Source organism: Parasteatoda tepidariorum, chromosome 6 (assembly GCF_043381705.1).
Source record: "Parasteatoda tepidariorum isolate YZ-2023 chromosome 6, CAS_Ptep_4.0, whole genome shotgun sequence".
NCBI classification, from domain to species: Eukaryota; Metazoa; Arthropoda; class Arachnida; order Araneae; family Theridiidae; genus Parasteatoda; species Parasteatoda tepidariorum.
The window spans coordinates 48,775,096-48,802,879 of NC_092209.1; the positions used below are offsets into that span (position 1 = coordinate 48,775,096).

Below are 27,784 nucleotides of genomic sequence, written 5' to 3' on the forward strand. Positions count from 1 at the left end.
TTTTTCATTTTTTCCATAATCAGTGATTAAAATTAACCATATAACCACAATAATTAGCATTCCCAAAATAAAAAAATTTAATTTCTTAAAAAATACAGAATGCAGCAACAATTCCATTCGCTTCGTGCAATAAATTTTACTGAAACTATTTATGCACCATGAAAATGAAAGAAAAAGCGTAAGTATAGGATGCATTAAATTATAATCACATTTATTGTTAACCTATCTAAAATCAAAAATGATATTTAAAAATATTAAAAAATAAATAGCAATGGCTGCATACACTTTTAGACAATATTCGGGCATTCCAGCAAAACAAGATATCAAGTATCCATAACTTAAAAATACCCATTTTGTAAGTCCATTTAAAATATGCCACAGATAAATATTCTTTGGTTTACAGCACACTGATAACTCATTAATTATCAGGCTTAAAACAGCACACTTGCTCGTGCCCTGCAAACTACAATACCATTTCACTTTCCATCACAGTTGCAGCGACTGAAGCTGATTCAAAATGTGCTGGTCCAAAAAGTCAATAAGCTAGAGGAAAAAATCAACGTTTAAAAGATCCCTTGGCAGATTTGAAGCTTGACCGTAGAGAGCTTGTCTTGGATGATGATCCAGAGCTTTTACCACTAGAACTAGTGCTAGGAATGGCTTTATCAACTTTCTCCTTGGGAGGTTTGGAGGGCATGGCTGTTCGTTGATCCTCAATGCGACCACCCTGCAGTCGCACTATGAGACTGAAGAAGTCCTCATCGGGGACAGTGGGAGCTGTGTGGCTGTTAGTGCCATTGCAATGTGTCATGGAATACAGGTGAGGTCTGTACATGGGATCTGGCATACTGCTTCGTTGGTCTTCCAATCTACTGTCCTAAAAAGTAAAGAATTCAATTTGTTGAAGACAATTTGTTATGTCTTGATCAAGAATGCTGAACAAAGAAAGCTAAATATGTTGATCTTCAAAGCAAAATGTTTTTAAATGATAGGCATTAAATAATTTTGGAAAAAATAATTGCACAATAAACTTTTTCAACAAGTTTTTTTAGCTTTTTTGTTAATGTTTCTTAACTTTAATGTTAAATGTCAGTAACAACTGAGCAAATATGGAAAATATTAAGCGTTTGTTTTGTAAACACACTTTATGAAGCTCCGCCCCTCCCAAAAAACAGTGCTGTTCCTTTTTATGATAGTATTTTTAAATATCTATCAAAATGAAAACTGCACATATTTTTGGATTTAAAAAGATATTCTTAATATATATATATAGGTTGGTTGGTTCTAATGCCACTTGCCACATGGGCTAGCCTGCTTGGTGAAACCGAGCAAATTTAAGGCAGAGTGTGCGATTCTTGTTTTTCAGTGGCGCCATCTATAGCCAAGAATTCGACTTCTGCCACGTAATACGTCACACCTGTTTATTAGGCGGACCCATTCGTACATCCATTCATTCATCCACAGATTGTAATTTTGACCTGAATCAGAGAACGATCAATCTCCAATCCAGTACCCCCAGAGGTTTTGATTTGTTATGGGAGCAAGGAGGACTTTGCGAATTGACAAAATTTTAACGTGCATCAGTCACCAACTACACGGGGAGTCTTCGGCCGGCAGAGTTCGAACGCACGAACATGGCCCAGCGCCCTACCAACCAAGGTATCCCGGCCATATATATATACTCCATTTAAAATAAAATTAATCGTTGTCTTACATCTTAAGAAATCCTTGCGACTCGTTTAGATCAAAGCTAATTTTTAAAATAAAAAGAATTCATACAAATGATACAATGATTAAATTTTACAATAAACTTTTCAAATTATAAATAAAGTCAGTTCATACAATAATTAAATGATAATTAAGACATGACGGCTTAGTGTTCATTGTGAAGACTGGGTTCATTGCCATGACTGGGGTTTGATCCCCAGTAGTGGCTTGAAGCCCGCTCAGCCTTAGATTGATGGATATCAGCTTGTCTGGAAAGTAAGTGCTGACCTCATTGCCAAAATCAACGAATTGGTAACAAAATTGTGGAAACTTAACCATCATGACCCTCCTGGCCCACAACAGGCTGTTACAGAAATGCTTTATTTTACATATAGTTATTAACTTTTGGTTCAGTAATAATAGGTGCACTATCATACTAACCAAATAACCAATAATCATCATAAGCAACAGATCAATTACATTCCAATAACATAAATCACACAAATTTTAGACAACATATTTAAGAACAATCAACAACATTATCTATAATGAGTTGATAATAAATAAAGAGTAAAAAGTTCAAAAATAGCAGGATTAATTATAATAAAAATGTATATATAAACATGAAGAATGATTGTAATTTAAAACATTAAAAAATATATAAAAATGTTCAGAACAAAAATTTAGCAGATAAAACTGCTACAAAAGTTTTAAGAATAGTGATTTGAAATTATATAAAATTTTACTTACTTGGCATCTCATAAGCATCTCAAAGAAATCATCATCCAGCACAGCAGAAGCATCATTAGAAGGTCGATGAAGCCCTTGGCCAGGAGGAATTGTATTATTATTATTATTGAAGTTATTATTGTTTCTAATAACTTCATTATTTAATGAAAAGTAATTGAGTCCTGGAAGACGAGGCAAACTAGCTCTTTGTTCATCTAGTCTCCGACTCTGCATTCCGGCAATAAGGTCGAATAAGTCATCGTGTACTTTATTGTTTTCTAAGAAAAAAGAGTTCAAAATATGTATCTTATATAAAAAAAAAAGAGAAACATGTTTGGCAAAATTATAATGCAACCCTTAAAACCTAAAAGGTTCCATAAAGGGTTAATTCTGTAAAAAAAAAAAAAATTACAAAAATAAACAAAAGTTTTGAGCATTTAAAGTCAAGAGGAGGATTAAAAATATGACAAAGTATACACTCCAAAAAAACTTTCATTAAAATAATTATCCCAATTTGGAACTCTTAGTTCCAGATGTCAAATTTGGTAGGTTCCTCTAGTACTAAGTACTTTATTGGTAGGTTACTCTAAGTACTTTATTGTTTTCTAAGAAAAAAGAGTTCAAAATATGTATCTTATAAAAAAAAAAGAGAAACATGTTTGGCAAAATTATAATGCAACCCTTAAAACCTAAAANAAAAAAAAAAAAAAAAAAAAAAAAAAAAAAAAAAAAAAAAAAAAAAAAAAAATTATTACAAAAATAAACAAAAGTTTTGAGCATTTAAAGTCAAGACGAAGATTAAAAATAAGACAAAGTATACACTCCAAAAAAACTTTCATTAAAATAATTATCCCAATTTGGAACTCTAGTTCCAGATGTCAAATTTTTAATAAAATTACATCAATAAAATTTACTTGTTAGGCTAATGAACCCTAAAGCAGTAAGTACTCAGAACTGAGATATGCATCAAACTAATGGAAAAAAAATCTTTAAAAAAAATTTTTTTTTTTAAAGAAAACAAACTACAATTATTACAACGTAGTTCTACAGTGGATCAAACAAACATTAAGCAACATTAAACTTGAGAAAATATGAAAAATTAAAATATATAATGCCATTTCAATTAATTTTACCAATTAGCAAGAAAAGGTATAATTCTTATTCCTACAAAATATTTCTATTGTAATATAATGCCATATTTTAGGAATAATTTGAGATTCTTTTTATAAACATAAATGATAATCTAGAAACAATCCAGCCAAACCTCGATCTCTCAGTTTCGCATCTTTTTTTCCCTATGTGTATCGTCTTGTTTTAACGGTCTCATCACAAATGCTATTATTAAAATATAATCAATACCCGTTTAGATTATTATTAAAACTAGTGAATTCTCATGTATATCATTCAGAAATCTGCAAACATTAAAAATTATAAAAACTATTTAGTATTAACTGAAAATAGTAACTTCTAATACTAATGATGAAGAAGAAAATAAGGATTTGTTACAGGTTGGGTAAAATGCCTCTAGCAGCACATTTGAGCTTTATGCATCAGTTGATAAAAATATTGAAATTTACGATGTTGTTGGTAGAAGAAATGCTTGCAAAAGATGAAGAAATGCGAAATCATGCCCATGAAGAAGACAAAACAGAACCGCAACTAATAAAACAATGGGCAACTTTCTCAGGGTGGCCTCTTTCCGGACAAAACCAAAATCTCTGAGTAAAGTATCACAAATTGTAACAATTTAACTTAATATAATTTTTCAAATAATTTGTAAGTTTATGCGCACGCATTAATGATTTGTATCTTAATATAGTAGAAAAGAAAATTAAATCAAAACTGTCAATTTTTCAAACTAAATTTGGTCATGGTTTTAATCCTAAAGTTTTCTCATATTAAATTTAAAAAATATTGATGATTTCTATTAAAATCTTTTGTTATGCATTTTATTACAGGCTTCAGATAAAGAGAAATTGGGTTTTAAGAACAATTATTGTTTCAATGTTTTAAGATGTTAAGAGAATTGAAAATATTAATTAGAACCTTGTTCAAAATTAGAAATGAATTATTTATTCGAAGAGCAATGGAGACAATGAAAATAAAAGAAATGTAAGACTGGATAAAGATTAAAAGATATAATTGGTTAGATAAAAGTGCCTATTAATAGACCAGGGTTTCCGCTACGGTAGCTTTTTTCGCAAAATGCGAAAAGACCCCTCAAAAATGCTAAAATTCAACAAAGCATTTTCGCATTTTTGCTAAAGGATTTTACTAAATTCCATTTAAAAAAAAAGCTTCCGCGAAAAACCATGACGCTAACATCCATGAAAAAAAAACTTGATCAAACAAGAAGGATTGATCAGACAAGATTTTATATACCAATGATGTGTCTGAACAGTACCCATTAATAACTTCTGTTATAGAGTATTGTGCAACAATACCAATACCTGTTGACTGTGAAAGGGGCTTTAGCTGCCTTAATTTGATTAAAACTAATATTCGAAACAGGTTGTTAATCAACCATGTAAACAATTTGTTAATGATTAATATTGAGGGCCCTGAAAGTGCATTTAACTTTCAAGAAGCATTTGTAAAATGGGCAAACATGAAAGAAAGGAAGATTGTTAATTATAAACCAAAATGTTTTGATAAATAATAAATGTGTCTTTTTTTTGTTATAGGTATTCTTTTTGATATTCTTGTACATTAAGCTATTCTTTGTCAGATAACTTACAGTACTTGTTTGATATAAAGTAATTTTATAAGCCTAATGGCATTTTAGCATTTTGCTAAAACTTTTTTTCAGATTTTAGCTTTTTTGCTAATGAATTTTTAGACTCAGCTTAAACCCTGTAATAGGCTGAAACACTTATTCATAGTTGTAAAATAATATTCATTAAAATGAATATAACTAACAATACTGCTGATTGCTGATATTCAAAAGAATTCCAGAGATGATGATCCCTAAAATTTCAGGGTTTCCGGTAGTATTTTCAAATTCCCTGGGAATTCTAGTTTTTTATATCTGGTGTGAGTTGTCATCCTGCATTCTGTATTCACATGAGCGTACAGAAAATAAATAGCAATGTTACAAACGTTGAAAAATTATTTTTTGCATTGAGATAAGAAAAAGGTATTTAAAATAAAATTTTTAAATATTCAGGGACATAACAGCATCATAACCATTTTGGACCAGAAAATTTTTTTGGACCAAGTAAACTTGGTTTTTGGAGAAAATATTTTTTATATTCTGAGTAGCACAATCAATTATTACATGTTAAAACAAATTTAAACGTATAACCACATTTATCAGAGCTTAGAAAAAAAATGAATTAATATATAAAATAAACATATTAGAAATTCCAACTAAGATTGAAAAAATTTACTATATGGGTTTCCCGTCAAAAGAAATTTAAAAATAGGCTAACCACAAAAACTACACCCGCACTGAGTGCATTATAATGCCCCCTTGATGATGATGCTCTGTTGTGAGAGTTCTATTTTCATTCTTTATTTCGTAAATAATTTCGATCATGCAATGCTTTTGACATTAGTTAAATAGTTCCTGCTACATGGATTTGTGTCATATAAATTGTTAATTGGGTTTGTGTCATATAATTTGTATTAATTAACATTTTTTTCAAATATATATACATATAAACTGACCTAAATATTGCTTCTTAAAACCATGTGGTTTTCTGATCGTTTTGCCGGCAATTCATTTTTCAACTATTTAAACATGGTTTTTCAAATTCCGCTATTTTAATATGTTGTTATTACGACAAGGGGATTTCTAATTGGAATTATCATTTCCTAATGCTTTGATTTAGAGCCAATTCCAAAATAAATAAACGCATTTGATGACCATTTTTATTGGCAAGTAATTATCATTTCCCCAGCTATTTTAACGCGATTTTCCAAATCTCAACATTTTTATTACGATAAGACGGAAAATTTTTTATTAATTATTTTTTAACAAACTCTCTCTATTTTTTTTAATGACAATTTCATCCCAAATGATGATTTTATCTACACCATTCTGCATTGTTTTTCAGGCCATTTTCACTGAGAATTTTTAAATATCAATATTTTTAATTAATATTTAATACAATGGTATTCATTATGAGAAGCCAATTTTGGATTTGAGTAACAACTACTTTTCAATGATTCATTAGAAAACCACTTTTTGACGTGGTTGAGTTTACTGTTATTCCATGTTATTTTAAGGTCATTCTTTCAAACATTTCCATGAAGATATTATTACAACAAGCGTATTTTGAATTCTGATGATGTATATTATAAATCACAAATCCACAGTTCACAAACTTTAAACTATGAATGAACTATAAACTATAAAACTTTGCTTATTGAAAAACATTTTTAAAATTTGTATCTATATTTTTCACTGTATAAAAATAACAAACTTTTTTTTTCAATACAGTGCAGCTGTTAATCATTTTCATACACAAGTAAATATCTTGGAGTCAATGTATAAAATGCTTACCTTTATCAATATTAGTTGCTTTATTGCCTTGATTAACAGGAGCAGGAAGGTTGAGGGGAAAATTACTTAAGAGTTGGTTATTTATTTTAGAAGAGGAAGCTTCTAAATTATTAGGAAAATTGCCAAGAAATTGGTTATTTTCCTTGTTTTCTGATGTCACCAAAGTACACCTCTGATCGTCCATTCGTTTACTTTGGAAGCGGCTCAAAAGATCAAAGAAAGAATCTTCATCCATAGAACCTTCTAAGTCCTGAAAAAATATCATTGTCAAAAGTGCAAAAAATATTTAGAAAAAATTTTTTTATGCAAACAGTACATGTGTGCAGTGATAATTAACATTGATGGAATTTTTGTTATAGAGAACTTATAATTATATATAAATACTCACATTCTATAACAAAAGAGCAATAAAACAAATTTTAAAATCTTAAATAAGTCACATTTACTACAATTTTGATTTAAAATACATAAATACTGTTTTCGCACATAGAGTATAGGTGAAACAATATACATGTAAAAAAAAAGGGAAATGGAGTGCAATAGTTTTTTAATGTCATCAATAACACCGGATATTGGTTTTATTAGTAAGCCGTCGAGAAGAGAAATAATGGGACATTGTAGATATGTGATTAAAAAAAAAGCACATTTACATTCATATGAATTTGTTGCAAGATTTTTAAAAATAGCTGAAATTTTTTTTTGTAAGGAAAAAAATAGCTTACCAATGGTCTCCCATACATAACTTAATAAACAAAGGTGAAAAGATGTTCATTTTTTTCCTTTTCAGTATCAATACAAGAAATGGACAGAAATGTTTTTCCTTTTGCTCTTTTTCATACATGCTCACTTAAACAATAGATTTCTATTTTAAAAAAAACTGCCCCAACAGTGAGAGGATAATAATTTTTAGCTCATTATAAACATACAATTTTTAAATCTTTATCAGCATTTCCACAGTGAATGGAAAATTTGTTGTAATATCAAACGCATCAAAACATGCTATGCTTGTTACGAGCTTTTACTGTACTTCAATGTAATCCTAAATGCAAAACAAAAAATTTTACCAGACATTATCGTACCCTGATTCAAACAAAGTTTTTGTTTAAAGATGAAAACTTGAGAAATGACTTTTAAATGAGTTATTTGTAAATTCAACAAGCTTAGTCATTCATTTATATTATTTAAAAAAATTTCAGTAGTAAATAATGTCAATTTACCTTTGAATCATTAACAGGACTTATTTTTGCATCTTTTGAGGCTTCCTGTCGCTCATTACTTGTTTCTGATTTTATCAAAACCTTTGGTTGAGTCTTTTCAGAAACAGCATTTAATTTCTTTTCTTTTTCTTCAACAGAAGACTGTAAAAAAAAAATTTATACTTTAAAATGCTTTGTCCACTTATTTTATTGTGGAGACATTTATTCCAATTTTATGAACCATTGGCGGCAAAGTGAAAATTTCTGATACATTTGCATTTTAGTGATAAAAGATTGATTATTGCATAGATTATTTTAAATAAGAGCTTGATTTGTTATCAAGTATCAATAAAGTTAAACAAATATGGCCATATTAAATAAAATAGTGAGCAGCATCTTCTATAATAGAAATGAAGAAATGCATTTTAAACATGAAGAAATTTATGTAAATTAATAATGGTTGAACAGAGGGGCAAAACCCTTCAGTCTTAATGCTGAGAATTTAAAATAAGTAGTGACTAAATTGTTCCGAAAAGATACCTGGGAGCATGCTAAGAAATGCATGATTGGCAATTTGTGGATAGATAAAATAGTCAAAAACAGAGTCAACCACAATATTAAAACGTTGGAAAAAAATTGCTTAAAAAAAAAGGGGGGGGGGGTTTGTGAACCTATTTGTTTTACCTATTTTTAAAATTACCAAAATGAGATATCTTTCTGCTTAGGATAGATTGACTCAAGCCAAAGTTTTTGAAAAATTTAAATCATTAGGTTAAAAATACAAGAGAAGAACAAGCTGGTTTCAGAAGTGATGCACCCAGAAAAATTTATTTTAAAGATCATTATTGAACAAAGTAAAGAATTTAATTATTAACATTGTACATGAAATTTTTTGACTATCAAAACAAATTGAAAATAAATAAAAATAAAACCAAAAGTATAAGAATAAATGTCAAGATTCAGCATGAAATTAAGATTAAAAGTTATGAAATAGCAAGGTTGCTACTGGGGTAAGACTTCAAAAATAGTTGCTACAGATATAAATAACATATCCAAAATAGTTATGAGAATAATTTTAATTACTAGCTAAAAACAATGAAAACAGGAAAAAAATTATAAACAAATTTTATTTTACTTTTTTAAAGTGTTAAATTCTATACATTTTATATTAATATGCAGCTATCAAAAAGAAACTAAAACAGGTCTGAAGATTGTCATTTCCCAAAATAATCTATGGATTTAACTCACTTCAGTGGTGTGAAACACATTGTAATAGCATTGATCAAATGGAGTGAAAGAAAAAAAATTTTACATGAGGATAGATATATGGATAATGGACATTGCAAAAAAGAACATAAGAACAAGGAATGGACAAAGCGAAAAAGAAAGGAATTCTTATTGGTACAGCAAGTAGTGAGATAAAATTGTGAATAGATTTTTTAAGTGGCAAATTGGTAAAAAAAGTCATCAATCTTTTCCATTCGGAAGAAAAAGAGCAGCCTTTTGCCTATATATTAACAAAATTAGTTGCCATAGTAGCTTTTTTTTCTCAAAATAATTACTCTACTCATCTTTTTAGTTGCAAATGTCAGCCCTTAGTCGAAATAGAAGTCGAAAAATTTACATACTTTGCAATCGCTGATATTCCTATCAACAATTGCAGAAATAAAATCAAGAATTACTAAAGCACAAAATTGTTTCAAAAGTTTGGCGATCAAATAATTTGATTCTGAAATCTAACATTAATATTTTTAATTCAATGTTAAGGAGTGCACTATTACATGGGTCAGGAACATGGAAGCTAACTAAACTACAGAATAAAAACTAAACAGTTGGCAAAACAGATGTTTAAGAAATGGTTTAATATAAATGTAATCATTCCTAATTCAGACCTCCACAGTAAAATCAAACAGGAACCAATCACCTTTCATATAAAAAGAAAAAGATGGAAATGGATAGGTCACTTTTTCAGAATGCAGAATACCAGCAATAGCCTTAATGTAGGCATCAGAAAAGGTGTGAAAATAAGGCAAACCTATGGCAACATGGAGAAGACAATGAGAAGAAGAACAAAAGCAGAAGGGATGGACGAGCTTGTCAGAGGTGAGATGCTTTTCTGATGACAAAGTGGGCTGGTGCAGGAGTTAAGGGCCTTATGAGCCACGGGGCAGGAAGAAGGCTAAGTAAGTATTTATATTTGAAACTGTTAGATTAAAAAAAAAAATAATCTCCTTCTGCTGAATAAATGGACATAAAATGTTTTTATATAGGAAATGTGATCATTACTTTTTATAAAAATGCTATTTAAAATGTTGTTTCACTTATTCTTAAAAGTAAAAAAAAATTACCTTTGCCACTTTTGCATCTGGAGTGAGTTTTAGTATATCCATGTGTTCCATACTAATACGGCGCATCCTTCCACTAGAATCTATAACAATAAGAAAAATTTAAATCTGAAATTTAAAAAATAAGGGTATAGTGCAGGGATGGGGAAACTACGGCCCGCGGGCCAACTGTGGCCCGCTAGAGGGTTTTATCCGGCCCGCAGACAGAATTTTAACTTGCCGATCCGTGGCGAATATAAACATACATTATACGTCCATTTTCTTGTCTACTTTGTTTAAAGCTATTTTTGTTCTTTCTTTTTTAACAAAGTACTGATGACCTTTTTACTTTCTCTATTTTTGTTCGGCAAGACATAAATTGATGGAAATAGTTAGCACAGACAGCTTCAATTGGTAAAATGTTGAAAGCAGAAGTTCCTTATAAAATAGCCATAGATTAGCTCCAACTAGTGTTTGTCTTTCTCGAGGAGCTGACATATGGAATCTAATATAGGTGAATTGTACTTCACATGAGGCAGACTACACATTTTTAAGTTCCAACGAGCGAATTTTTCTGCCGGGGGGAGTTCTAGCATTATTTACTGCGTATGGAAAGATTGCACACATACAACGTCATAGTAAATAATGGTGAAATTATTAAATGTATAAAATGGCTACTGCTTTTTTGAGTTATTTGTAAAATTTTTTAACCCCAAAATGGCAACTAAAAAACGCAAAGTTGATGTAGTGTGCCATGCGTTCAAGGATGAATTGACTTTATTTTATTTCGGAAGTTAGAATTTTTATTTTAGAAGTTTTTACTAGGCCCACCAAACTTTTTTTTTCTAGAGTTATGGCCCACAACCAAAAAAGTTTGCCCATCCCTGGTATAGTGTATTCTATAATGCACAAACAATAGAAAGAATGAGTTGTGAAATTCCAAAACTTGCACACTAACAGCACTTTAGGGGGGGGGGGAAACTAGGTTATACATTTCCTTTATTATTATTCTTTCCTTTATCTATATTCCTTTATTATCTATTCCTTATTATGGTTACATATTTTCTTTTCGCTAAAATTTTCACTAGCTTAACTCATTTTTTAAAGAAAAAAATTACTTATTACTCTTTGTTATTAGGTGCATAATAACACTTTCCCATTCCAAAATTTTCACTGAATAGTAATCAATTAGTCTTGCACTTGATTATTTAAATAATTGTGATAACTCCTCATAACCATTAAAATAACAGAAGCTCTAACTTTGGATGTTTCTTTCCTCAAGATTGAGCTTACTTTTTTTTCATTCAAGTCATTCTTCAAGAGAAATATTTAAATAACCTAGTATTCATATCAAAATTAACTTTTAATATCTCATAAGCAGCATAGATCAGTTGTAAAAGTTATTATTAAAATAGAAGAAAAATTTTTAAGAAAACAAACATTTGTTTGTGGAGCCTCATCAGCCATATAATAACAGCAGAATATTTAAAATGAAAAAGGATTTAAGAAAATTAATTTGTTAATTTTATTACTTGTCATTTTATTTTTTGTTTCAAGTGAGAACCTGCTTGGAAAAAAAATCTTTCAAAAATCTTACATGAAAAAAAAAAATCTTTCAAGCAGTACACAAGTAATGAATACTTTTTTCCCCTGTTAAAGAATGTTTTATTATTAACTGAAAATAAGGATTTTAATTAAAAATCTATTAAATATATCTATTTCAATGTGAAAAATGCTAAAGTTGTATGGGAAATTCAAATAACTTCCAAATGAACAACAAAACTGACAATATAATTTGGAGAAAAAAAAATTATATGAGCTTTTCTTTTAAATGAATGATAATAAATGAAAAAGACTTACTGCTTGATAATGAGCTTTTGCTGCAAGAAAGGGCAGCAACATTCTGAGTAACAAGGGATTTTTGCAAGTCAGCTATGCAATGCTGTGCAGTTATTTCACCAGCATGGTCGCCAATCTATTATGATGAAAGGAAAAAATTAGCATATTAATACTTATAAATGGAAATGAAGAGCTGAAAATAAGTCAAATATTGTTTAACCTACTTTTTTTTAAATTTATTTAAAAAAATTCTGCTTCTATTTACTTAGCTTGACATCTGCTAGATGTTTCAATAAAAATCTGCTTATCATTATGTGTGACCATTTTTAATGTTTTCATATAGAAATCACTTTTAAAATTTAAAAAAAAAAAAAAAAAAAACATTGCTTTTCGAGCTTATAAATTTTTTTTCTTTTTTTAAATAACAAACTTGAATGGTTAAAAACATTACAAATATATTACTAATCTCAAAATTTAAAAAAAAAAAACAATTCCACATTAGTTCATTTTTATTGATAATAAACTGAATAAATTTACTAGTTCATAGTAAAAAGTAATAAAGCATTATTTACTACTTGAGATTTACGAAAAAAAGTATATTTTAAAAACTATACCAATTAAAAAGTAATTCAGGGTAACAAGTTTTCAGATGAACTCATTGTAAATTTTTAATAAAGTTTATATTAAACATGGCAACTAAATATGGTGAAAGAAAAGACAAATGCTAATATTGATTTGTTTACTTAATATTATTATTATTTGAAAATAATAATATTAAATCTGTTTACTCACACAACTTCACATTAGTACAAAGGCAAAAAATTTGACTTGTGCTAATAATGCAGAGAACCTTTTTCGTTAACATTTTTATCACACTTATAAACATTTCTTTTTCAGACCAGTGCTTCCCAACCTTTTCATGGCCGTGGATAGTTTGATAATTTTACTGTGGTCTGCTATGGGGAGGGAATTGATTGTTTATATTTAAGATTTTTGATTTATTAATTTTAATTTAATTGTATTTAAACATGTCTTCAAAATAAAATACAATTACATGTGGTGTATCCGTACGACTTTAGGTAACCCCTCTCAGCTCCCAATAATAAACCTCTCGTCCATGGAAAGTCGTACAAACCCGAGAGAAATAAAACCACAGTAAATAAAATTAAAATAACAGTGTGGTACCATTTGATTTACAGACCAGTACGAATCAGCAGCCTGAAAGTTGGAAACCATTGCTTAACCATAATTTTATCAGTCAAAAACATTTGATGAAAATTTATTTCACCTAAAAATTAGTCAGTTATATATAAATAGAAAATGTCTTTTAAATAATAGATGCAAGATTTATAAAAAGATTTCCACCCCTTATTTAATGTATTGTATAGATAATTATTTATGTTTTCTTATAAAATCAGTGCATAAGGTTTTTTCTAGACCATTGCTTATTTATCTTCATGAACTATGATGACATAATGGTTTGAATGATGTTTTATGGTAACTTTTTAAATAAGATTTGAATTAATACAAGAATTAAATTAGCTCCAGAAAACCAACTTATTAGTCTCTGGTCAAATTATTAGCTGCACTGTATTTTTTTTTAAATAATTACATGTTTTGCACAAGTTTATGTGCAATACTTTTATATTTAAGTATACATGTATTGGGTTTTCATTCAGGAGATTTTTTATATACTTCCCATTTGTATTTATTTTTAATGTACTGCATTGCTATGCTAACCAATCGATACACGAACGTAAACAAGTGCAAACCTGTTTCAGTCACGTGCGTCAGTTGAGGATGTGTTTCTGTCCCTCATGAGCTGTTTTTACTTGTTTCGTAGTCTTATACTACCTGACTTGTTTGTTTTGTGTGCAGTGTTGAAATAACCAATTGGAACATTTTCATCATGGGTAAAAAAGGCGATCTTTCATCAAGTAAAAAAGTTGAAGTAAAGGCCCTCCTGAATGCTAAAATATTTTAAAGTCGCGAAATATCACGAAAATGGAAGGTTTCTGAAGCTAGCGCATGGAGCATTGAGAAGAAAATTGAGTCAGGGTAGGAATTGAGCCCAAAACGAAAGTAAAGATGCAGCAGAATTTTACATTGCGTCTAATAAGTTGGCCAGGGTCTGTAGAAAAGTAGAAATTCTCACTAAAACTGTGAAAATTAAAACTTTGATGAGAGTTAAAATTCACAATATTAATAGTAAGTTAATTTAGTTTCTTAAAATAAAAATAATAATTTTAAAAAATAAAACAGCTATTTCTAAAAAAACGAAAAATGGCTGGCAAAATAAATTACCTCTTTAGAAATTTCAAGATGTCGATTAGCAAAGCATAATGCTTGCTCTTGATTTCCAATGGCAGAATGCGCATTTCCTAGACTCCAATAAGCTCTTCCTTCACCAATTTTATCATTCAGTTCCTGGGCAATTTTTAAGTGGCGTAAATGATATTCAATGGCAGTTGGATAGTCGTGAAGTAATGTATACGTATTTCCTAAACTATAATATGCTTGAGCTTCCACAGCTTTGTCTCTCAGCTCAATGGCTAAATTTAAAGTTTTCCTATTAAAAAAATAACAGAAATTAAAGAAAACACTACAATATAATTAAAAAAGTATATTACCCTACACATTTAACCTATCTTTAAGCCACATTCAAGGAGAAATCCAAGAAACAGAAAATTGTTTGTTAAATCCAGTTGCTTACTAAAACCAACTTTAAATCTAGTACAAAAAAATAATAACAAGAGTTGCTTACAGATAATCTTCATTAAGAAGAGAAAATACATTAATATTTTCAATAGAAAATATAATTCTATTGAATACAATAGAATCCACAAATCTATATAATAGGAATATCTGAAACAATAGGACACACATTATATAAGAACCTGTTTAATAGGCACAAAATGGGTTTAATAAGCACAGCTGAACAGGGTTTAATAAGCACAGAAAAATGCTTATTAAACCCAGTCACTAGCTAAAACTAAATTTAAAGCTAGAAAATTTAAGAAGAAAAAAAAAACTAGCATAAGTTGCTTTTAGATTATCTTTAATAAGAAGTGAAAATACATTATTTTCAATGGAAAATATATTTCTCTCTCTCTCTCTCTCTCTCCCTGTTGAATACAATAGGATCCACAAATCTAATAGGAACATCTTAAACAACAGGACCAAAGAACTCGGGAACATTTAAAAAAAAAGTAAAAACAAAATTAGATCATTTTTTGATGCAATAGACAACTACTAGACCATAGGTTTCCAACCATTTTTTGATCACGATCTACTTTGCAACATAAAAATTTTTTAAAGCCTTCGTTCAAATAACAATAATAGATTAATTTTTTTTTCCCATCATTTTAAATTTTTTAACATTTTTGCTATGGCATACTTCCGTGTTTCGAAGTCTTTAAGTTAATAAAAACATTCTTAATACCAAATATATATTTATACTGAAAACGTTTTTTATACTAATTATAATAAAATAACTCATTTGTAAGATTTTAAAGCGTTTGTAAAAAAATAAGTTCAACAAAACACTTTGCAATAAAAACTAAATATTACAGTGATATTTATAAATATTATTTTAATATGCATTATAAAAATTGTGAATAAATCAGGTCAACGTGTGTATTTTTTAGAAAAGCTAATACCATGTTAACCATGCTTCAAATTAAATCAGAGAGTTATAATTCGTAAATTAAATGAAAAATTCAAAAATAATTATTTGATAATATCCCTTAGAAATATTTAACAAAGGAGAAAACATGTAAAATATAGAGATAACGTAACTTAAAAAGACAATTAAAATTCTTTATCAATAATAAAACGAGTAAAAACAAATAAAAATTTTAAAGGAAGAATAAAATTAACTATAACTTAAATAATAAATTTATAACTACTTTAAGAAATGCTAAAAATAGCATGTTAATTAAGATAAACAATAAATCATCCTTATAGGCAAAATTTAAAGAAGCTATAGGAGTACAAAAAATTTAAATTCATACAAGCAAATTTCAATTTCATAGCGCAATTCAATTTTAAACTATAAAGTGGGTATTACAGTACTTTCTTGTCGTCATTAAAAAGCTTCTTTTAGACAAATAATTTTAATATATCTGCTTAAAAAATTAAGAATTTAACAACCTTCTAGAAATCTCTAATACCCCTTCTGCTTCAAATACCCATATTCTTGAAAAAGTTTTCACAATGTTCAACCCTTCAATTACTTCAATAATCACAGATCATTTTAGGTACAAAATAATAGTTAATTTATAACAGACATTAAGTTTAAAATATAATTAATAAACTTAAAATATTTTCTACAATAAGAGGTACAACTCACAGCAAAATTTAACTTTTATAGCAGGCAAATTTTGGAATTCACAAGTGCATAGTTATTCTTTTATTAAATAAAAATGAAATTCTACTGTGGAAGAAAGGTTTCATTTTCTTCAAAAAAAAAAAAAAAAAAATTCTCTCCAGCAGTAGCCTATGTTTGAGAGACCTGGTGTTTTGACATCAATAAATTTAGTTTTTCTTATTTCTTTGGAATGAAAAATTTAAAAAAAAATCCAAATGATCATTTAAAAATAAAATGTTTGTCAAAATTCAGGACAAACAAATAAAGTCAGAAATTTCAGTGTAAAAATCGGGACAATAAATACAGAATATTTTGTATAAAAAAAAAAATCAGGAATATTCAGACGACTATTTCTGATATTATATCATAATACCAAATGTATAATGTTGACACCAATTAAAGGACAGCATAAATAAGTATATAAATTTCCAGAAACAATGGGGATATGATTAATTTGTATATAGTCTGAAATGACGAAAAACATGTACTTGTTTATTTCATTTAAATATACTGAAACATAATTTACTTTATCTTGTGTTAGTAAGAATACATTATTAATATGAAATCTATGAAGTTTTATAAAATAAACTTGACTCTCTTGATTTAAAACCAAACTAATTTTCAAGAAATAAAGCGATTAATTTTAGCCAAAGCATAGTTTTTAAAACAGCATGTAATTAAACAAAGCATATAATTTGAAGATATTCCAGAAAACGCATAAATACTAACTTATAATGATCAGCAGCGATTTCAAATTCTCCTAAAAATATATGAGCATTTCCTAGATTATTGTGCGCTCTCCTTTCAGCAGCTAAATCACCAAACTCTTTAGCAATTTTCAGTCTCTGAAAAAAAATTTCCATGATTAAACTAAACATAGAACATATACCAGATTACTTAAGAAAACAGCAAACTAAAAAAATATGTAACTCACTCGACTTAAATGTACTAAAAGCACATCTTACCGTAAAAGAATAATGAAATATACAATTTTTAAATGCAGACTTACTTTGTTTGGAACAGAAAGTTTTAAAAGTTTCCAGTATAATTTTATGAAGGCTGAACAACTCATAATAGTTTCAACTCAATGAGTAGTAAATCTTTATAGTAGTTGCATTAAAAAAATAACCAGTATCAATTACATAAAATTCCCTCAAGCCAATATACAATTAAAATTTGTAATTGAGTTCAAGATGCTCACTTTCAATAAAATAATTTCAAAATAGGGTTTCAATAATCGACCGAATTTATAAAAGGAAGTTGGATGCAGATCTACTTTGAATAATCAAAATATTCAATTAGTTGAAATAACATTCATTTTTTTTAAAATCTATTTTCTTCAAAAAATTTTAAAACTGGAAGTTTCTTTTAAAAGCAGTATTATAAATTATTTATATTTTATTTTAATATGACCATTTAATAATAGCCCTTTAGTTAAATAGATATGAAGATATTTTAGTTCAAGATTCACTTACACAATACACGCAATAGTACTCCTTCGATCCTTTTCTAAACAAACCATTTAAACTAAGTATTCCGATTAATTAATAAATCTCATTTATTTATATTCCTTTGCAAGCCTGTAAGATTTTCATTTGTACTACAACAGGGTGTGTAGCCAGATTATTCAATAAAAAATAAGCACCTTTTCAGCACTTAAAAAATATTTTTAAGCACTTTAAAAAAATATCATAATTAGGCAGGGTAGGAACGTTTTTGACAATTGACAGTTTTATTTTGTTTTAACCGTCATGTCAAAAAAAAAAAAACTTTTGTTATTGTTTTAGACATTTGTCAAAAATCATGAAATTTTGAATCATGTAAAACGAATGGCGTTTTCATACGCTACGGACTGACAATACACCGAAATAGATTGGGGTTGAATTAATTGTGAAAAAGTTGAATAGAACAATATGAACTGTGTCCTTTTGCTTAATTCGTAGCGAAAATCAACATGGTAAAATCTCATTTTGAAAAAGGGAAAATTAATCACTTTTTAAAAACACCCAATGAAAAAAGCACCTTTAAGGGCTTTTAAAAAACGAAAATCAAAAATAAACACCTTTAAGCCCTTTTTAAAAACGCTACGCACCGTGTACAATATTTAAGTTTTTTTTAACCCAGATACATAACACACTTCCGTTACAAAAAAATAGAAGCCATTGTGAAATAACCAAACAAAAATAATGATAAAAAAAAGGACAGAGCAATGAAAACAACAACTTTCAGATTTTTTTAGAAAAACAATAGCAACAAATTTTACTAACAAATATAATTTTTTTGTAATTCAACAGAAAAACATCAATTCTCTGCAGTAGAAAGAAAGAGTTTTTTTTTCCATTTAGAGACCTCAAGTATAAATGAATAACGACAGCTTATTATTGAAATTAAAGGAAAAAAAAGTGTAAGTATAAATTTTTTTCTAGCTGCTTGCATGAGGATACTCCTTAGCAGTACAAATCTAGATTTTTTACTTGTTTTTATTTACTTCATGTTCTTGTATTAACACATTTTTTCTTGTCTAATTTGGTTCCATAAAATTTGCATTTTGTTATTTATCTATTTACCTTTTAAGCAAGTATTTTGCAGATGTTATAAACAAAAAATTATTATAATTTTTATTAAATATGAGTAAAAAAATATTAACAAGAATCCACTTTTGTTAATGCAGATATTTGGATGAAAAAGGTTTAAGTAATTGAGGTGTAAATAATTTATTTTGTTTTACAAAAAGTTCAATAAGAAAATTCCATGAAAAACTTAATAGTACCTCTTCGTGGTAAGTAATAGCCTCATTAAAATTTCCAAGCAGATAGTGTGTGTTACCCAAGTTTCCACATGCTCTTCCTTGTGCGCTTCTATCTTCTAGCTCTGTCATTATTTTTAAGCTCTGGCTGTAAAATTGAAGAATACAAATTAATGGACTTGATACAGCTAAATCAGCAAGAAGAATCTCTTTTCATTGATTAGTGCTGTAAAAATATATTAGAAGTTATCAGGTTTCTTTAATACACGAGCAAAAACTTTTATGTTAAAAGTTTTTGTTCTTGAGATTAAAGAAACTTGTATAACTGCTAAAAAAATACAATGCATAATATCGCAAATAACTGAAAAGTCAGTTACAGTAAAAGTTTTGTAGATACATATATCAATCAATTTATAAGAAATTTACAAAAACAAAGACAAATGGGCTTCTAGCTCTGTCATTTTTAAGCTGTGGCTACAAAATTGAAGAATACATATAAATGGGCTTTATACAGCTAAATCAACAACAAGAATCTCTTTCATCGATCAGTGCTGTAAAAATATATTACAACTTATCAGGGTTCTACAAAACAAAAAATTTTTAATTCAAGTTTTTTGTTCTTGTAATTAAAGAAACCTGTTTAATTGCTAAAAAAATTTTGAATGCAAAATATCACAAATAAATAATTAAAAAATCAGTTACAGTAATAAGAATAATAAATAAATTTAGATTTCAATTAAAAATTTACAAGATAACAAACACAATGAGAAGGAGATAAAACAGGTGGTTCCTTAATAAATAATTTCAGAAATATAAAATATTAATGATTTCAAACCATAAAGCGGGTGGAATTTATATCTTTAAATTATATCCATACGATTTTTCAAGAACATGTAGTTTTATATATATAGTGAATTTAACATACTCATAATTTTCAACTGCTTTCTGTAAGCAAGCCTTAACCTCTTCAGGAAATTCTCCTGGATCCTGGTGTCCCATACAAGCAAATCGTTTTCCTTTTGCATGATATACATTGCCTAAATTGTAAAGTGCCCTTCCTTCTCCCACCTGAAATAAGGCATTACTTTTATTACTAAGAATAAAATAAAAATATTCTATTAAATAGGTGTAATATATTTTGTCTAAGTATATGCGTTTTCATGCATACAAGAGAATCTACTATTTTTTCAAAAGAATGAATTACTTTAAAGTAATTACATAACAGTAAAGATGGAGTTTCATAAAAGCAGAATATTATTTTTATGCCCACACAGATAAGAAACTTCTCGAAATTTAACAGCATGCGTATAACTAATGTATTTTCTGTTGGGTGAGGAATTTCCTAATTGAGATTCTTGTTTTCGTAAAGTAAAATTATGAATCATGGCTTTTAAAGCATATGCTATCTTTTTTAATTATGGCTTTTAAAGCATATGCTATTTTTTTTTAATTATGGCTTTCAAAGAATATGCTATTTTTTAATTATAGCTTTCAAAGAATATACTTTTTTTTTAATTATAGCTTCAAAAGGATATGCTTTTTTTTTTCCTTTTTAAATTATGGCTTTACAAGCATATGCTATTTATTTTATTAAGGTTTTTAAAACATGAGCTATTTCTTTTAATTACCTAGTCTTAAAAAATTTTTACTACCAGCCATTTTGTTAAAAAAATCTTTTTTTAGTTTATCTATTTCTTAATTTAGCAAGAGGGACAATTAATCACAAATTTTCAACTCACTTAAGATTCTAAGACAGTTTAAGATAACCTTGAAAAAATAATCATATGGCACAGAATTCATTTTATTAATTTGTTGAAAACAAATCAAAATAATGGAATATTATTCTAAATAAATATGTTAAAAATTACAATATTAAAAAATTTATCTAGAAACAGGCTTACTTTTTAAAAATCAACAATACCCTGAAGAAGTATAAAAATATGTTTTAATGAAGAAGTTAATTTTCAAAATTAACAAATAATACATTTAAAATGGTAGGAAGGTACTCAATTTACGTCGCACTAGAGTTACACCATGGGCTATTGGCGACGGTCTGGGAAACATCCCTGAGGATGATTCGAAGACATGTCATTGTAATTTCGATCCTCTGCATGGGGGATGACTCTACCCGAGGACCTGTGCACGAAGTCAAGAACTTTACGGTAGAACAGTTTAACGTGGACCGATCTCGTGCAGCCTCGGTCCCTGCGCAGGCTGATCAAAGTGGTCATCCACCAGCTTACTGACCGCAACTAATAATGCCTGACTTTGGTGTTTTACTCGGAACAGTGTCCTTATAATCAGTTCACTGTGAGATACCCCTGTATCAGTGCACTGCATTTAAAATAACAGCAAAAAATAAGCATAACTTTTTAAAAACATGGGGAAGAAGAAAAAAGGGCTTTAATTTGATTTTTGTCCCTCAAAAATTTTTTAAAAAGAAAGGGGAAAAAAAACATGCTTTTTTAATAGTTAAATAGCTTCATATAAAGTAATAACAAGGCATGCCACAATAGATATAACAACACTAGTTGCTTCAGCAATATTTAATCAATAAGACAAATTTAAGAAGAAAAAAAATCACTAAGTTTCCTCTGTAATGTTCTTTTTCTTTTCCCTTTTTGGATCTTTTTAGACAAAACTGTCTCAAATAAAACAAACAGAAAAAAGTCCAACTAAAATAGTGTAAAAACTGAACTACAAAGGATTAACTGTTTAACCTTCCGTTAGTCGCGCGCACCTCACAGGTGCATCCCTACTGCATTTCCACCTCCTTTGCCGTCAATAGATTTTTCCGGGGGTCGAGCCTAATGTTATGTTCCTAACTTTGGATTACTCAAATGTCCGTGTAAAACCGACCTTAGAACATGTCGATGGAGAGTTGGAACCGCTCAAATCACCCCTCTGGTGCAGCGCGACCATTGACGCAAGTATTATGGATATAATATTTTTATGAATTAAATATATATATTTTATCTCATTTTCTGTCCTACTCAACGTAGCAGGTATAAATGGTCAAGTTATATACACAGAAAATGGTTACGGAGTAAAAAACCGCAGAACCTTCTTGCGTCAATTGGTTGAACATCTTGTGATGGAGGAAGAGATCCGACGCGGGAGCAAGAAAAATTTATCTTCGGTACTTCGCTAAATAAGTTTTTTTGATATTTATCTCTGTAAAGAGTCTTAAATTGGTAACAATTAACTATTTAAACTAGACTAAATTTCATTTGGCTTTCAAAAAATCAGAAACACCTCATAGGTGCAACGCGATTAACCATGTCGGAAACAAGTGCGCGACTAACGGAAGGTTAAAAAAACTAGAAATAAAACCAGAAAATGTAATTAATGAGATCATTCAGTCATCTTGAAGTTCAAACACTTACTTTATCTTTAAGTTTTCTTGAAATGGTTAAGTGCCTTTCACAGCACGTTACAGCTTCATCAAATTTTCCAATGACCTTCAAAGTGTTGCCTAAATTTCCACTAGCTTTTCCTTCTCCTAATTCATCTCCAATAGCTCTGAAACGATAAATTAACACTTTGAATAATTCAATGTGTTTTTATGAAAGTTTAAGCAAATATTAATTTATTTATTCAGAAAAGGAATAAAACAAATTCCATCTCAAAATAAATTATTGTACTACACAGGATATTGATTTTTTTTATTTTTATTTTGTATGAAACTAAAATATAAAAATGATTCTTCCTTTAAAAAAAATAATAACTTTTTAACTTTTTTGAATTATATTAAACTATATTAAAATTTAGAGAACAAATCCACAGGTGTCACTCTAAAAGTATTTTAAGACTGAATTTATTTTTTTGATCAATTAACACATTTAAATTTTCAGAAATTTATAGCTCTTCGACTCCAAAATGCACTTACTATAAGGACTCCTATATTAAATCAATTATCAAGTTTCTTCCCCTTCATTTTGTTAATTCATTTTTTACAGCAAACAAGATAAAAATAACAACTAACCATGTACATCTTTTTATATTAATCACTGAATAATAAACCACAAATTTTTTCTTTACTTATCTCTACTTATTTTTGACATCACCATTATTTATTTTTTGTCCTATCTCCATAATTTTTTTTTTTTTTAAAATAATCTCAATTTGACTTTGGCCAGCGTTTCAAAACGTTGGGGGGAAATAAAAACAAGAAAAATTTATATACAGCAATAGTACGAATATTGTTTAAGCAAGCAGGGATTGAATTTCAATCTCATTTTCATTACTGAGCTACATCATTACTTGATCATTTTGCAATAATTACAATTGACAATGTTAACATTAAAATGTAATTTTTATTTAACAAAAAAAATTTGCTTTGTTTTTAAGGAAAAACAAAAATTTTAACATTAAAAACAAATGGAAAAATATTAATTTATGAAACTTAATCTACTGATTTTCTCTCAAGACTGATTTCAATCCCCAGGACTGAAGAGTGGCACCCATGCAAATCAATTAAAAATATGATTAAACAACTGACACTTTTCTATGGGACATGAAACTAGTCAACAAAAAAAAAGACTTCTATTAAATTGGACTTATAAATAAAAAAATCTAAATTATGAATTGAACACTTGATATCTATGTAAAATACAATCAGTAGTTAATACTCGAAAAATAAACAGCTAAAAATAATTAGACAAATTTACATTGAAAAAATTAAAAATAAATACTGTAAAATAAAAAGGAGAGGATGATAGACATTAAATGGTTAAACAGTATGTATGATTTAATATTTGATGAGAGGAAAATTTAAAATTCTGTATTGTTTTACCTTGCTACAGTTAAATCACATCTGTGATAATCCATAGCTTTTGTATAATCTCCCAAGTAAAAATAAGCATTTCCTAGTTGACTATATATGGCGCTAAGAGTCTTTAAATCATCTGTTCCAACTCTGATAGCTGCTTCAAAGAACGCAACACCTCCACTAAAGTCACCATTTTTACACAAACGCTCCCCTTCAAGGGCTAGCTCTAAACAAGCATTTCTTTCCATGTTTTTGAAACTGAAAAGAAAAACATGACTTTAATGGTTTAATGATAAGTAAATTTAATAAATAATCTCCATAACGAAAAATACTTATGAACTCAGTATTAAGATTTCTCAATATAAAATATGATACTCTTTGTCTGTATTGGCACTACAGCCCACAGTTGGCCATAGCCTGCTGCACAATATTTCTCCAGACAACTCTGTCCCTGACCTTGATTTTCCAGTTGGAGATCTTTAAAGTTTTAAAATCATTCAAGATCATTTTTTTCTTATGTCTGTCTGTTGCAAATGGGCTTCCAAGGCAAGATCATTACTGCTCGGCTGTCAGGTGATCTCTCAATGTGAACTAGCCATGAAAACCTCTGTGCTTCGATAAATTTTACAATATTTCTAAGCTAAGAGCTCCCAGTTCATCATTAACTCTTATTCTCCAATAAGTACTAGTTAGCTGCATGAGGTCATAAATTTTTCTAAGAATTTTTGTTCAAAAATTCGTAAATTATTTATATCTTTTTTTGACAAAGTCCAAGTCTCGCAACCATATGTTGCCACGGGATTGATGACTGTTACGTAATTTTTTTATTTAATTGCTCTCACGATTAACATATATACATATTTTTTTAACAGAAACTATGATGAAAAATAGCTTTGGCCTCTTTTCTGGATTCTTCAATTAATTTCTTCTGAAATTGTATTTGAGGTGTTTATAATTGAGCTATCCCCGGTTTCAAATTTAAAGTTATCAACTATCAAATAGCACTGTAGTTGCTGGTAAGATTAGTTTTTTCCATATATTTTATTTTTTGCTGGTTAATTAAAAGGCGGGCTATGCCTGCTTCAATTAGTTTTTTTTTTTTTTTTTTGTTAGTGCAATTAAAGCATTTCAAATATGAAATTAACCCTACGCAAAATTAGACTACGAAGTTATGATTTTTACCGGTATTTTTCATTCAATCACACAAAAATACTTTTTTCTTTTCTTTTTTTTTTAATATAATTAAGACTCCAGCTCAAAGTGCTCTTACTGTTCAAAAATTGTAATCAAACAGAGAAAGAACTAAGAAATAGAACAGCTATTTTGAAAATAATAATAAATAATTTCAGAGTTTTTGTTGCTTACATTATCTGGACTTGTTATAATTCTAATAAATTATGTGACATATTTAAGGGAAATCACAGAAATAGAATAAAATAAACAAGATTTGTGCAGAAAATTCAGATTGATTTAATTTTCAAGATCAGGGGGAATATATATATATACTTATTTTTTTATTTTTCAATAGAAAAAATCGTTTGCCAATACAGGATTTGGTGAGCCTGAATTAGTATAAATATATAAGTTTATATTAAAGGATTTTTAAATGAAAAGTGAAATATAATGCATTCTACTAGTTGATAACCTTACATTTGACTCGAATAAATCAACGGTAGAAAAAGAAATAGCTCTAGTGACTAAATAAATTTACAAGTTAATAAAAGACTTCTTAATAATTTGTTTGAATACTTCAACACAAAATTTTTAATGTAAAAAAGCAGCTACATCCTCTAAAAGCAATTGTTTACTTAATGAAATTAATAGGACAGTATAAAATGATTAACGGTACATCAAAAGAAACCATTTGTATGATTAAAAATAAAATTAAATTATGTCCATTACTCTAAACATACTGTAAGAATTTTACTGCAATCAAGGAAATGTACCTAGTCATAATTTTTTTGTTTACATTATAATCAGAAACGATTTCGAATATGGAAAATAAGAAAAAATAATAGGAGTTTATGCAAATCTATATTGTTTTACATAATGAAACAAAACTATCACTAAAACGTTTAAGCGATTTTCTAATAAAAATAACAAATGCATAACCCTAGCAGATAATCTAAAATCGATTACAGAAATCGCAGTGAAGATTAAATAAATATACTTAGTATAAAGTAAAATATTTTATAAAGATTGTTTTGAATAATATAACACAAGAATCACAATCTGAAAAAGCCGTTACTTACTTCACTAGCAGATGTTTACTTTATGAAAACCACTCGATACAAGAAATCTATTAACTTGTAAAAGTAAACTGTAAACAAATTTCAAGATATCATTGTAAGAAACCATTTATATGAGTCAAATTAAAATCAAATAATGTCAATCGCTTCAAAATAAACTAAATAAGCCTGGCAGAGTGTTCGTTTTACTAACGATCTTTTTCAGTTGTGAAAACAAGATGGCTCAGCTCAGTCAGTTGGTTTCTGACGTCATTGGTGAAACCCCGCCTTTCAATGCTTACCTACGGGAGATAGAAAAATAAAAATTTATTGCTGGTTCTTTTTTCGTAACTAATATGAATTCAGCTATGTTACATAGTCCGGTTTGTTTTGCATCAACATATCCGTAATAATGAATATTTAAAACTGAATACTAAATCGGTGAGGACGTAATTTAAACCTCTAAAATATGTATCTTAATATTAAATAAACGCTGTAAAATCTTATATTTAATATCAAATAACAAGCATGTTGGAAAAAAAAAATTTTATTAAGCGTAAAACCAAAATTATTTTTTATTCTAAAATATTTTTTGTATATTATTGAAGATATGATTTTATTTTATTCTATCTATTCGTTTATATTTTTCTATGCTGTTAAAGAATGAAAAAATTTCCGTAAATAAAAAATACCTGACGTGCAATGCAACTGAATCTTAGAAAAAATATGAATCATGGAGAAATGACAGTCATATTTTTCAAACCTTATATTTAAATTCTAGATTTTAAATAAAATAATGACAGTTATTTGAATGAACTAAACCTTTTTAAATGTGTATAAATTATTGACAAAGATTATTTGATTGTAAGAAAAAAGCAATAAAAAAGGAAAGAATCATTAAAGTTGGTCATTAGATTGTAGCAAATCGTTAGATTTGCAGATAAGAAGAAACGTTGATTTGTTGGGATAATTAGTTCAATGATTTCTGAAATACTTTTGGAGGCGAATAATTTAAAAATTATCATAATAAAAAAAATTTCTTACTAAAAAATATCTTAAAAGTCGTTTCGGCGGCCGTTTAGGGAGTTCAACTTCACATTACATTTTATTTTTCTGTTCAAAAACAGTAAGACTTAACTTGATATTACGAAAGTGTATAGAAAAATGTACAAGGAGAACAATGGAGTAAGAAAATTTAACATTCAATACTTACTGTTAAATTTGTAGTATAAAAAATACCTCGCGGGCTGCTCTGCGGCTCTCAGAAATGCAACTAAGAAGTTGAAATTCGGCGTGCTGAAAGGACTATTTTTGCTTCTGATCTTAACTCAAGCTTTTTTTCGAAACACCGATTTCTTCGAAGTCTTT

At 28.3% G+C, this 27,784-nt stretch overlaps 1 protein-coding gene across 1 annotated transcript; it reads right to left on the reverse strand.

Annotated features, from left to right (window-relative positions):
* Positions 1-26,722, reverse strand: LOC107439505 (G-protein-signaling modulator pins). The gene is made up of 13 exons (XM_016052134.4): positions 26,441-26,722; positions 24,213-24,446; positions 22,804-22,939; positions 20,343-20,485; positions 19,442-19,565; positions 17,401-17,516; positions 14,607-14,871; positions 12,324-12,438; positions 10,488-10,567; positions 8,161-8,301; positions 6,944-7,193; positions 2,458-2,714; positions 1-877 (listed from the first exon to the last, which is right to left on the reverse strand). The coding sequence occupies exons 2-13, from the start codon at positions 24,434-24,436 to the stop codon at positions 557-559; spliced, it is 2,172 nt and encodes a 723-aa protein (XP_015907620.1). The 5' UTR covers positions 24,437-24,446; positions 26,441-26,722; the 3' UTR covers positions 1-556.
* Between the last annotated feature and the right edge of the window lie 1,062 nt (positions 26,723-27,784).

Bases quoted from the DNA above. Each gene is read 5' to 3' on its own strand.
- LOC107439505 (XM_016052134.4), bottom strand. From the start codon at position 24,436: ATGGAAAGAAATGCTTGTTTAGAGCTAGCCCTTGAAGGGGAGCGTTTG. The intron at 12,439-14,606 runs GTAATTTATTTT...TCATCATAATAG, and splicing joins ATCTTGAAATTTCTAAAGAG to ATTGGCGACCATGCTGGTGA. The intron at 7,194-8,160 runs GTAAATTGACAT...ATATTTTTTCAG, and splicing joins GTCCTGTTAATGATTCAAAG to GACTTAGAAGGTTCTATGGA.